General features: G+C 42.2%; 1 protein-coding gene across 16 annotated transcripts in view; it reads left to right on the forward strand.

Annotated features, from left to right (window-relative positions):
* TSNARE1 (t-SNARE domain containing 1) overlaps positions 1 to 13,583 on the forward strand; it is a 688,236-nt gene that overhangs the window by 347,408 nt on the left and 327,245 nt on the right. For all 16 annotated transcript variants that reach the window (XM_043507269.1, XM_043507264.1, XM_043507267.1 and 13 more), the window contains 2 exons: positions 3,904 to 3,994; positions 11,704 to 11,778. In XM_043507269.1, coding sequence (XP_043363204.1) covers positions 3,904 to 3,994; positions 11,704 to 11,778 — 166 coding nt within the window. The remainder of the gene's footprint in view (positions 1 to 3,903; positions 3,995 to 11,703; positions 11,779 to 13,583) is intronic.

Raw genomic sequence — 13,583 nt, forward strand, 5'->3', positions numbered from 1 at the left:
CCCCACATTGTGGATGCATGCCTTGGACATTGGGGGCTACAGAATGCTCTGGCGTGTTGGTCTCTCTCAATCTCTCCTGTTGCAGCTGTTCCACTCTATCATCTGCAGATAGAGAGTACTCTATAGCCTGGTGGAAAGGGAACTCACCAGGGAGGGGGAGAGCCAAATTCATGTCCGTGCCCTGACCACTGATCTCAAAGTTATAAGGTGAGCACATTACTTCTACCCAGTGGTGAGCTGGAGCCAGTTCGCACCGGTTTGCACGGACCGGTTGATAAAGGGGTGGGCAAACTCTGGCCTGCAGGACCGCCTGTCCGGCCCACCTGAGCTCCCGGCTGGGGAGGCTCCCCTGGCTGAGAATCCCTTTTTAATTTTTACTCACCCGATGGTGCTCCGGGTCTTCGGTGGCACTACAGCGGCAGGTCCTTCAGTGCTGCCGAAGACCCAGAGAGAGTGAAGGACCCACCTCCGAAGTGCCGCCAAAGACTCGGAGCGGGTGAAGGACCCGGTTCTTCAGATTTTGGCAGCTTATCACTGCTTCTATCCCCTCCCATTCTGTGAATGGCATCTAAGCCCTGAAAAAAATGGCTGAAACTGTTTGATGAATTTGTGTCAAATTCATGAATAGTTTTAGGTTGACTGAAACTTTCAACAAATTAACTCTTTGTCTGAAAAAATTGCCCAACTCTACTTATGACCAATTAAAATAGTTAAATATCTGTCTACATCTTAGTTTCTCTTTAGTTCTTTGGCCTCTGTGGTGACAAAGGAGTCCACTTCCTCTGCATAGTATTGCTGAGTCCTTAATGTGCATCTGAAGTGCTGCTCTGTGGCTCAGGAAATATTATCTTTCATTTATATGGTTGTTAGGTATGATGCATAAAATTGCTGGACTTTGATCACAGACAGCCGTCCTACCTGTGTCAGCTGTTGGGGGTTTCAGGAGTTCTTGTTATAAACTGATGGATCCTACATAGGCTTTCTTCAGAGGTGAATACAATGGAGCATTGTGCCCCTAGGGCAGTGTGCATGTGTCAGACTGCTGTAAGGTGCATATGGTACAACATTGCTGTGGCAGGGAGGGAGGGTGTCAATTGGACAGTGTGTATATGGCAGGATGGTACAATGTGCCTGTGATGGTGTATATACTAATAACATAAGAATGGCCATATTGGGTCAGACCAGTGGTCCATCTATCCCAGTATCTTGTCTTCTGACAGTGGATAATGCAAGATGTCTAGGCATTAAGAGGACTCAGGACATGGACTGAGGACTGCCTGGAAAGAGTCAGATTCCAAACCTCCCTCCCTACCATAGAATAATAGAATATCAGGGTTAGAGGGAACCTCAGGAGGTCATCTAGTCCAACCCCTGCTCAAAGCAGGACCAACACCAACTAAATTATCCCAGCCAGGACTTTGTCAAGCCTGACCTTAAAAACCTCTAAGGAAGGAAATTCCACACCTCCCTAGGTAATCCATTCCAGAGCTTCACCACCCTCCTAGTGAAAAAGTTTTTCCTAATATCCAACCTAAACCTCCCCCACTGCAACTTGAGACCATTACTCCTTGTTCTGTCATCTGCTACCACTGAGAACAGTCTATATCCATCCTCTTTGGAACCCCTTTTCAGGTAGTTGAAGGCTGCTATCAAATCCCCGCTCATTCTTCTGTTCTGCAGACTAAACAATCCCAGTTCCCTCAGCCTCTCCTCATAAGTCATGTGCTCCAGCCCCCTAATCATTTTTGTTGCCCTCCGCTGGACTCTTTCCAATTTTTCCACATCCTTCTTGTAGTGTGGTGCCCAAAACTGGACACAGTACTCCAGATGAGGGGAATAGAGGGGAACAATCACGTCCCTCGATCTGCTGGCAATGCCCCTACTTATACAGCGCAAAATGCTGTTAGCCTGCTTGGCAACAAGGGCACTGTTGACTCATATCCAGCTTCTCGTCCACTGTAAACCCCTAGGTCCTTTTCTGCAGTGCTTTCTCCATGTGCTTCTTGGATTTCAAAGAACAGGCAGGGAAGAGAAGAGATGCTAGAAGGATAAGGCAGCTGGAGCTCATCAGGCAGCCAGGCCCAGCTGCTTTATATCCCAGACAGGAAGAAGAAGCCAAAGAGGGGGATGAGGCTGCCCTGACCACAAAAAGAGGAGGCTGGGTATGAAAATATATTTGTGCCCTGGAAAGACTTTCTTTCTGAGCTGGGTTTGTTCCAAAAAGGAGAAGCTAGAAGGGCTGGCCTAAGGGCCTGGAAGAGAACACCCTTTGACAGTGCCTGTAGTACTGGGGTAGAGTGTGGAAGTGAGCCCAAAGCAGGGACACCTGTGGATGGCAAAGTGGGGCTGTGGGACGGACAACCTATGTGTGTTTATTTTCTGTATGAACTACTATCCATTAGATACAGGTCCAGGTTGTGTGGTGTGATAGCAGCAGGATAAATGATAGTCTCTTTTGTTTGCCCTCTCATCACTCCATAGAGATACTATGGACTCTGGTTGTAGTGTGCCACTGAAGTGGAAAAAAGGTGATTTTCTCCAGATGTCTCAGGAATCTGTGTTACTTCTCTTCAAAACTACCAGGCCTTTTCCTCTGCTTGAGTTTGGTAGAGAAGATAATAGGTGGATCTGTATTTCTAATGCAAACATGATATGTTTGATTACTAACTTGATAGATTGGCTGCATAAGACCATGTAAAAATGGCTGTATATGGCCATGTAAAAATGACTTCTAAGCCTCATATAGTGATCTGCTGTGTATGTATTCAGGTGATTTCTCTGTTTTTTTTCCATTATGTTGGATAACCAGTAAGGTATTGGAAGCCTACTTTTAAGAAGTAATTATTCTGTTCATGTGTAATTTATGCACTTGTTTTTCACCTTTCTACCCAACTTTTAATAAGACTTCACCCTTCTAGCGAAATGAGCAATACAATACGAGTGAGGAGTTGGGATTAATATCTACCTGCTGACAGCCATGTTTGATTTAGCTGGTAAACTTCTTTGGGTGAAGTCTGGACTAGAGTCATAAGGGAGAATTAGGCACCTAACTGCCACTTTGAGTGCCTAAATCCAACATTTAGGTGCCACTGGAATTCACAAAATCACCACACAGCTGTTGCCTAACCTTGTAGTTGCATTGCAGCGCCTAAATCCCCCTATTAAACCTCATCCTGACCTACTTTTACTGCCTGATACAGAATCTGTCTTCTAGATCTTCCACGGCAATGCCCTCATGTAGCCCTCTGTGTCTCCCTCTGCACTGCGCAGCACGGAGCAGGCTGTCAGCAGTCAGTAAATCCAAGAAATAATAATCATGAACACTGGAGAGTCAGATAACAGAATGGATTAGTCTTGCTTCCTGCTAGCACATTTAGCCGCCTGTACCCACAACTGCAGCATGTGCACCTTACCAACTGGTAGTACCTTCTTGGTGTAAATTACAGGTCAGAATACCAAACCTCATGCTTACTGACTTCATCCTCCTCTAGTTCCTTCATCACATCTCTTTCTGTTATAGGCCCTCTTTTTCTTTTTCTCTCTTTCTGTTCAGCCTTCCTCTCCTCCTTTGTTATTGTCAAAGCAGCTATCTGTAACAGTCTGTCTGCTTCCCTCCACCCACCACTGATTCCCTTTGCATCATCCCATATTAAACCACAGATCCCAACTCATATCTCTTGCAGACTACAGCTAGTGACTATTTGCTGGGTCCCCTCTCTAGCATATACTATTATCCAACCTTCATGTTGCTGCTTCTGCTATGTATACCTGCCATCACAGCTTCATAGCATAGCCTGTGTGTGTTCTGGTGTTATAGCGGGAGTGTTTTATGAGAGTTATTTGATTGAGTCATTATAAAATTAAATTGTAATTGTAATTTGCTTGGTCTCTTTTTTTCTACAGGCATGCAACCCAGCAAGAGACCAATAAAACCATTACTACCAGCACCAAAGCTATCAAGCAGCTGTCTGAGATTGTCAGAGGCTCATCTAGGGTATGTGCCTTTTCAGATGTCATTTAGATAAAAGTTTGGTTTTGTTTTTTAAAGATAAGTGGTGGGCAGCAAGTGTCTTAAAGTTGCTGAGCTCGTATCTTTATAATTTTCTTTGCTTTGATACGGTGATAATGTTGAATTGCATGCTGCCTCGATAAATCATCATTGCAAAACAGATTCAAGGGACCACTGAGGACTTGTGGAAAGAGCTCTCTCCTGAGGCTGGATCTCATTAAATTAGAAATCTATAGTCACATAGTGAAATCCCAACTCTTTCCTACACTGAGTTTAAAACTTAAGAGCCCACTTGTCAACTGGAGTAGCGGGGGAAGATCCCATGGAAGTCCCTAGACATTAGTAATGATGTCAAGAGAGGAGCAAATTTCACACTGGGTACAAGTGAGTCTACAAATAGGTGAAGGTGGATGTAAGTGACAGTTGCATGGTGTGGCATTCATTGAGTGCAAATACGTTCAATTTACATACTGAGAGGCAGAGAGGGGAAAATCAGAGCATGCTGAAACTCACACAAAGGATGCTGCTGATGGTCCCCTTACACCCAGTGGCCCGGTAGGTAGAACACTCACCCAGGATGGGGGAGAAAGGGGTTCAAAGCTTCACTTTGTAAGTTAAAGCAATTCCTCACCATATTATAATTTATGCCATGCCAGCCCCAATTTTCACAGGGGCATATTCAGCCCCTATCCACCAAGACCTTCATAATGGCCTCTGCAATGTCATAAGTCCTGCAAGCCTCTCTGGGAACATTTATTTAGCCACATGCAATCAGGCTATGATCAGAAAGCAGGTTGGGCTAAACAAGACTTAAAAAATAAGTATCTTGTGCTGGATCCCATGCTGAAGGTTCCTCGGTTTGACCTTCCATAGTTATCTTGGTCAACTCTGAACCAAATCTGAACCAACCTTGGCAGACGCAGACATCTAATGCACAAATTGAAAATCAAGAACTTCCCAGTGTGCAAGTGTGATTCCCCACAACAGACCATCAAACATATCGCTACCTCCTGCCCAATTTATAAATATGAAGGAGGCATTACCGCAATAAATTCTGCTACCCCTGATGTAGCCATTTGGCTTGATCAACTTCAGGTGAAATTTGTAGTTGCTGTTCTACACCAGACATAGGAAAGAAGGAGAAGGAGAAGAAGCTCCTAACATAAGCGGGTGCATCTCCCATTGACTCCCCCAAATTGGTGTGGGTTACACCCCTACTGGTTGTCCAGCAATTTCTAACAATTTACCACTTACACTCATTTTCTGACCATCTTGTTTCTAATGTGTAACTTACCCCATTTATGTCACTGCTGAATTTGGCCCATCGCATTCTCATTGGAGAAGAGGCCACGGCTTGTTGTGTGCTCATAAGAATGGCCATGCTGGATCAGACCAATGGTCCATCTAGCCTAGTATCCTGTCTCTGACAGTGGTCAGTGCCAGATGCTTCTGGAAGTTGGAGGTTTAGGGACACTGGAGCATTGGTTGCATCCCTGACCATCTTGCTACTAGTTGTTGATGGACCTATCCTCCAATACTTATCTAGTTCTTTTTTTAACCCATTTATACTTTTGGCCTTCACAACATCCTTTGGCAATGAGTCCCACAGGTTGGCTGTGTGTTGTGTGAAGAAGCATTCCTTTTTGTTTGTTTTAAGCTTTCTGCCTATTGATTTAATCAGGTGACCCCCTAGTTCTTGTGTTATGTGAAGGGTTAAACAACACCTCCTATTCACTGTCTTCACACCATAAATGATTTTATAGACCTCAATCATATCCCCCCCTTACTCATCTCTTTTCTAAATTGACCAATCCCGGTCTTTTTGATCTCTCCTGATATGGAAGCTGTCCCATACCCCCTAATCATTTTTGTTGCCCTTCTTTTTACCCTTTCCAATTCTAATATATCTCTTTTGAGATGACCAGATCTGCACGCAGTATTCAAGGTATGGGCATACCATGGATTTATATAGTGGCATTATGATATTTTCTGTCTTCTTATCTATTTGTGTCTTAATGGTTCTTAACATTCTGTTAGGTTTTTTTGCCTGCCACTGCATATTGGGTGGATGTTCTCAGAGAATTCTCCACAGTTACTCCAAGATCTCTTTCTGGAATGGTAACAGCTAATTTAGACCCCTTTTATTTGTATAGTAGGGATTATATTTTCTGATATGCATTACTTTGTGCTTATGAACATTAACTTTCATCTGCCATTTTGATGCCCAGTCACCCAGTTTTGTGAGATCCCTTTGTAACTATTTGCAGTCTTCTTTGGACTTAACTGTCTTGAATATCTTTCTATCATCTGCAAATTTTGCCACCTCACTGTTCACCCCCTTTTTCAGATCACTTATGAATATGTTGAACAGCACTGGTCCCAGTACAGATCCTTAGGGGATCCCATTATTTACCTCTCTCCATTTGTGAAAACTGACCATTTATTCCTGACCTTTGTTTCCTATCTTTTAATCAGTTAGTGATCCATAAGAGGATCTCCCCTTTTACCCCATGACAGCTTAGTTTGCTTAAGCACCTTTGGTGCTCATCTTGGAGAACAGAATCAACCTGAGTGTTTATTAAATGACAGACCCCAGGTAACACAGTAATTCAGAAGCTAAAACAAGAATATAATCCCTGTCTCTCAATTTCCAGTCCTTTACCCACACTACTAGAGCATAGACCCATGAGCCATACCTCCTCCTTACTGGATTTTCTCCTGGTGTGCTCTCAGCAATCTGTGCTCTCCTCACACCAGCTCTTCCTGTAGCTTTCACTATCTAACCTTCCGTTGAACTACCCATGCACCTTTGGCTCCCTCCCGACCCCTACAGTCGCTTCTCCTTGATGTTCCCCTATGACATTTTCTCCCACTCTGTGTTTGCCCTCCTTGTGGTGTCCAGGGCTGCTGCTCCCCCAAACTATCCCTGCATCTTTTCCCTCCCTCCCTGATGTTCCCCAGAATTCCATGTTTCCTTCCTTCCTAGATATTGCTCCAAGTGTCCCTCCACCTAGAACAAGTATTAATTGAATTGCCCAACGCAGGGTTTGTCCAAATATTCCCTAAGGGGCTGAAGCTGTGTTAATGTAAAACTCTGCGTTGTTTTATGAAGGAGCACAAGCATTGTTTCTTCCTGTTGTCTGCCTGTATTGAGTGGTAAAGAAAAGGATATATCAGCAAATGAATACTCCAGCAAGGGTCGCGGTAGCCTTTGTCAGAGAGAGAATGAACTGTGGGGCTGTTGAATGGTCAGATCAAAGCTGGCTGGAATGAAACAAAAGATGCCTCACTGACTTTATAGAGATGGGGTGGCCTGGCCATTCTGTTCAGATCCCCGTGTTGTTTTGTGCAACACAAATTGGGTCCAGGGGGAAGTCAAATAAGGCCAGCTGAAAAATAATGGCAGTGCCTTATTCCTGAATGTTATTTATCAGCCCTTGAAGCCCAGGTGGATTCCAGCAGCGGAGGCTATGATCAGAACAGGTTTCACTGTAGTGGATGTAAAGTTTTTAAATTAAAGAAAGTATATGTAAGAGCAGAAAGGAAAAGAGACGCAAACGTTTATGGTAATAGGAGAAATAAACTAACAACTCTCTGTTGACATCACATAATAACTTTTCCTCTCCCTGGTCAATGAATTTAACAAATCTTTTTTTTTACTCTTGCTTTATAACAGTGTGTAGCTTAAATAATTAAACCTACAAATTTTGATGTTATCCTGTAGACTTTCTGCCTTATATAAAACAGATGGCTCTGATAGGGATTGGTTGCTCGGTCTCTAAGTCACTCTGGAGGAATCTGTGGATAGTGTTCCGAAGTTTTCCTCTTGTAAAGTTTCTTATAGTGTGAGAAACCTTCCATTGATTTAAAGCTTTATACTCAGTCCTTTCTGATCCATTTTTCTGTGTACTGCTTTGCACAAGAAGTTTTTTCTTTTCCAACAGTGATGTGCCACCAGCCAAGTGCATTATGGGTTTTTTCCTACATTTCTTTGAAGCATCGTTTATTGACTAGAATTGTTGGAGGCAGGAGGCCCACTTGGGTGAATTCATAGTATATCAGGAATAAAGATTCTGGTGTAGATAGACCACTGACTGAATCCATGCAATAGGAGGTAGGATGCTGGTCTAGCTGGACACACAGTCATGCTGGGGCTATCTCTAACCAACATTAAAGGGCTCACACAGAAAAGCCCCTTTCTAACACTGGGTCAGGCTAGGCTTCCAGTGTTTCTTATGGGGCTAATGTTAGGTTTGATTGGTCTCATTAGATAAGTTCTTCAGGGCAGACAATATCTCTGAATCCATGTTTGTAAAGCATGTTCAAAAATGATGGTGTTCTGTCTCTAAAATGGAGATCATGTTCCCATCTTCTAAAGTGCTTTGAAATCTCAGGATGAGCAATGCAATGTAAGAGCCGGATGTGATTATTGTTATTAAGTGATTTTTAATAATTGAATAATGCATCTCCCATCCCTTATAAAATCTACCTCCCTATTCCTCAGCAATGTCTGAAACACTAAAACATGCACAAAGTTGCTAGGTTTTTTTGAGCAGTGATTGTAATACACTATAGTTTTTTTTTTAATGATTCCCCCTCCCTTTCTCCCAACATACCTCTAGGCAAACCTGAATATTTTAGCCCACAAGGGGCTTGAATTTTAAGATGCAAGCTCCAAGGGTTCAGAGGACTTTTCTGAACCACTGATGGTTTCTGGAAGATGATCCAACGCACACGCTGATTAAAAAATACTATAGTATTGGTCCCAAACCCTCAGTCTTAGAACAATACTGCTGCAGCCCATTGACTGATTCCTGTTTATAACATGTTATTTGGGGGAGCACTGCTGGCTGAGGCCTCCTGTTTTACTGAACACCTAATTTTAAGAGCTCCTGCTCTCTTTGAAATTAGTGATAAAATTCTTATTGACTTCAATGGGTGCAGGATTGGGTTTGGATGGATTTTGATCAAAACAGTTACCGGGGGTGGATTAAACAATCTGGGAACTGGAACTAGGTGGGGAGACACACACACACAGTGATCTGGGGCCTGAAACCATGTGTGCTGGTGGCTCTGCTTTTCATCCAGTCCTTCTTGCTAATTATAATATTCTGTTAGTCCTCACTGGTGATGGTTGCAAAGTTCTCAGTCAGGAGTGGTGGGTGGTGGGGACTGTGTTTGGAATTTCATTAATGTCCATCACCAAGCACTCATTTTTCCAATTATCCCCAAATAGCTAACATCTAAAAGAGGGACTCCCCAAATCCATTTGCTAAAGAGGCTCTTGAACAATATTGCACCCGAAAAGAGATTTTAATGACGAGAGATTTTAATTTCAATCACTGAGCCCATGAATAAGGGAGAGTGCTTTTCTTGTTCTGGGTACCATGGTGAGCAAAGACTGTCTTGGCTTTTGTCGGGTTGTGTTCGTTTGTGATAAAAATAAGGTGCACATTGTTTGCAACTGTCATGTTGTCCATTACTAAGTCTCTCAATGCTGCTTACAGTATATTCAGTATAAATTATGAGTGTCTCTAAGGTGCCATAATGACTCCTTGTTGTTTTTGGGAGAAGCCGTGTTTGTCAAACAGAGTGGAGTATGGTCCCCCATTATTTGCTGAAGAAGGTTTAAAAATAAAATCATAAATCTGTTTATTCTTACAAGGAAAGAATTGTTGTTGTTGTTGTTTATTTATTTTATTTATTAGCACCATTTTATTAGTATTATTTCTGTATTATTACAAGTATTTATGAGGTACTCATCACTGTACTAATTGTCCTTTATAAGATATAAATATGAAAGGCAACTTTCCCATATACTAGAACAAGTATTCAGTGACCCCTGACTTTAAAGTGAGAGAAACATAGTAAAATAAGAAATTCCAGAATGGCAGTTAGAGGGAAGATCTGAGCAAAGAGTTCCATCTCGTATTCTCTCATAAATGTGGTCGGGTTTCAACTAAGGTGAATGTCCCAGGGAAGTGAATTCCAGAGAGGAGGGCTTGTTACTGATGACTCCCTGCTTCCCAGCATGTCGGTAAATGTATAGACAAGCCGGCCTCTGATTAGAACTCTTTTGTCCCTAAGCCAATCAGAATGAAGATGATTATTAATGGCATAGCACAGACCAAGTACAGAATGATCTATCAGACAAAATGGTCAAATCAGTCATTCGTCATCATCCAAATAAACTCCTTTTGATGTGACATTCATTCTCCCAGAATCAGTGTCCCCTGCATTAAAGACATTTGGGGTCTGCCTTAGCATTTAAAAAGGAGCTGCAGGAGACCAGGCTACAACATTCTGTTCAACTGAGTGTTGTAGCCACTGATAACATAATGTGCTGTCTAGAGCATCATTCTTTAATATGTTTGCTTTTCATTTTCATTATACCTATATTATTGCACCATCTTGTGTGTTTGTTGTATAATGGATAAAGAGTGTGTGGTGTTGTGTTTTGGTTTTGTATTTTTTTTGCAGCTTGAGAACAAATACTTGTTTTCCCAAAGGAGAATATGGGGATTTGTAACAAGAATTGCAATTATTGATGTCTTGACTTTAGCATCATTAGTGTGACATGATAATTCATATCAATTAGATCTGGCTGAATAGCGTAAAAGGCATTTTTCGGCTTTTTTGGCAAAATTTATTCATCACATTATGTACTCACTGAATAATATTGCTGATTGAATGCTGCAAAACATATTTCCTGAATATGATGTTCTGTGAGTACTGGTGAAATTTATCTACTAATGTATTCTTCAAATATGGTTTGACCAGCCCTAAAATAAATGTCATGATATCAGACAGACCTCCTGTGAAATCAGATAGACAAAACCTGAGGTCTTTACTCAGATTTTGCCTGAAGTCAAACTCCCACTGACACCAATGGGAATTTGCCTTAGGTCAGATCTACACTAGGAAAGGTTTGCTGGTATAACTGTACAGCTTATATTGGCAAAAAAGTATTTTTGCCCTTGTAGATTGTACCAGTTTCCTGAGTGAAATAAGCTATACTAGCAAAAATACTTTTTTTCTTGGTATAGCTACATCTGCATTAGGCTTTTGCTTGTATGAAAATGTCATAAAAATCACACCCATAAGTGACTTTCCTACCAGCAAGTGTTTATTCTTTAGACTAGGCCTATGTAATGTCAGAGTGAAATATAAGGGCTTTGGGATTTGGCCTGTTGAAATTAGACATGCAAAAGGCCTTTTAGGTCATGTAGTCCAGATACCACACGGATGAGCATCATAGCCTATTTATTAAATAGATAATAAAGTATTCTAGGAGACAAATAGTCTATGATTGTTCCCTATTGTATTTTCTCTTGTATTGTTTCTGGTCTAGTTTTATTTGTCCAACAATAATGTCCAGCTCTCTCCTTGGAAGTGCTAGATTGCATAAACTAAGCAAAATCAGTCCTGTTTGGTAAATGCATAGGGCGACTACATGGAAAACTCACAGGGTAAAGCATCCCCTTACTCACTAACCAAAATAACTTGCTGTAGTACCTTGGTATTTCTAGTAATTCAGATACTGTTCAAATACCAAGCAGATCTAATGCTGCTTAGCTTAGGAGATCTTGCAGGATCACTGCTCAAGGTCATTCACAATCAATTTCTGCTGAATTGTTGGCTATTTTATTGGTTAGTAATGATTTTTTTACTTGACTTTTGTCTTTTAAATACAGCAAGAGCGACTTCAGCTGGACAGGTTGAATAACCAGCTGTCTGATGCCATCCAGCGGTATGGAGCTGTGCAAAAGGTAATAGGACTTCTGCACTTCCTTTCACTTTTTGATGTGTGGATTTGGAAATATGTTGATCAACAGCAGCTATGGACTCCCAAGAGCATGGAACTGGCCAACAGGGTGTCTCATGTCTTATATAGCATGCTTATTCCAACATATTTGTACTGTTATTTTGTGACATAATGTATTGGAAATACTGCAAAACATTTAGTGAAATAGCAACATAGAAAATAATTTATTGATAAACTGGCTCCATCCAGCTTTGGCTGAATGTCAGGGGCAGCTGTAGTACTGTGATGACATCACAGCATGGTGCATCACAGGGTAGCACAACAGCTGCAGGATGGCTTGTGTGGCTTTAGGGGAGGTGAAAGAGGAAAAGAAACTTTAGTGTGCAGTGTTGCTTTTACCTATGTGATTTAAAAGGACACTGTCCAACATTGGGAGGCTTAAACATTGACCTACCTTGACAGCTCTGCTATATTAAAAGTTTAAGACCCTAAGGATTCCAGAGGCCTGTAGCTCAATAGAAAATGCCACAACAGCTCAAACTGTTAAATAAAGCAACCAAAAGCCAATCCTCTTCTTCTGTTTTCCCTTCCCACCTTATTGCTGGGTGACCGTCTCCATTTGCAAGGTTTCACCAGTCATCTCTATGCTGATGACTCACAAATCTACTTCCCCAACCCTGTCCTTTCTCTTATTGTCTGTTTCTTATCATCTGTTCCACATATGACAGTCCTGGAGGTAGAGCTGGTCAAAATTTGGAATTTCCGTTCCACAGGAGATTCTGACATTTTAAAGAAAAGTTTTAATTTCAAACCAGAACGAAGACTAGACATTCTGAAATTTCCTGCAGAAACAAAATTCTGGATTTGTTTGTTTGTTTGTTTGTTTGAGAACAATTGAAATGTTTCCTTTTGGTTATTTTGAAACAGAGCAGCCAGCTATCCCTGGCTCAAGGGGACTCCCTGGGCTTTCAGGATCCCTGGCTTTGGGGCAGCTGCACAATGCAGACTGCCTCAGAGTTGAGGGACCCCAGGCGTCCAGACTCTCTGCAGCGGAGTTGGAAGCCAATAGCCTGAGACTGTAACTACACAGCCTGTGGGAAGGAGCCTCACAGCCTGGGTCGACAGATTCAGACTGGCAGAACTCGCACTCGTGCTCTAAATATAGTTGTGTAGATGGCACTTTGAAGTTGCGGCTCGAACTGAAGCTTGGGCTTTGAATCTTCGAGAGGGAGGATGGGCTTCCAAGCCTAAGCCTGAGCCCAAGCCACAGCTGCACAGCTATTTTTAGAGCGCTAGCATGAACCCTGCTAGCCCGAGTCTCTCCACCTAGCTTCTATGGGTTGTGTAGACATATCTAGGAGCCACTGCTAGAGTCAGGTGTCCCAGGTCTTCCTAGTCAACATGGGAGTATTGCCCTGGAGCTACAGACTATGTAAGCCTGGGCTCCCCAGCAAACCGCTAGGCGACCTGGCATTTCACCTGAAATTCATTGAAATGGAACCATTTCCACAAAACACTTCCGTTTCAGCAAACTCGCATTTTCCAGCAAAAAAGCCACATTATCGGAAAAGCCCCAGCCAGCCATACTCAATGAGGCATCTGCCTGAGTGCTCCAAATCCTGTTCAAGAGCAGCCTGGCCAAACTTGAGCTCCTTACTTACCCTTCTTCAATGGGAGTTCCATGCACTTGTGTTGAAAGTTGGGAAAAGGAGGATTTTGTGGAAATGAAATATTTGAAGCATACAATCCAGCCCTAATACTTTTATACAAGACACTTTCTGTGAGGATGTAATGGGATTTTATTTATTT

The sequence above is a fragment of the Dermochelys coriacea genome, chromosome 2 (assembly GCF_009764565.3).
Source record: "Dermochelys coriacea isolate rDerCor1 chromosome 2, rDerCor1.pri.v4, whole genome shotgun sequence".
Classification (NCBI taxonomy): Eukaryota; Metazoa; Chordata; order Testudines; family Dermochelyidae; genus Dermochelys; species Dermochelys coriacea.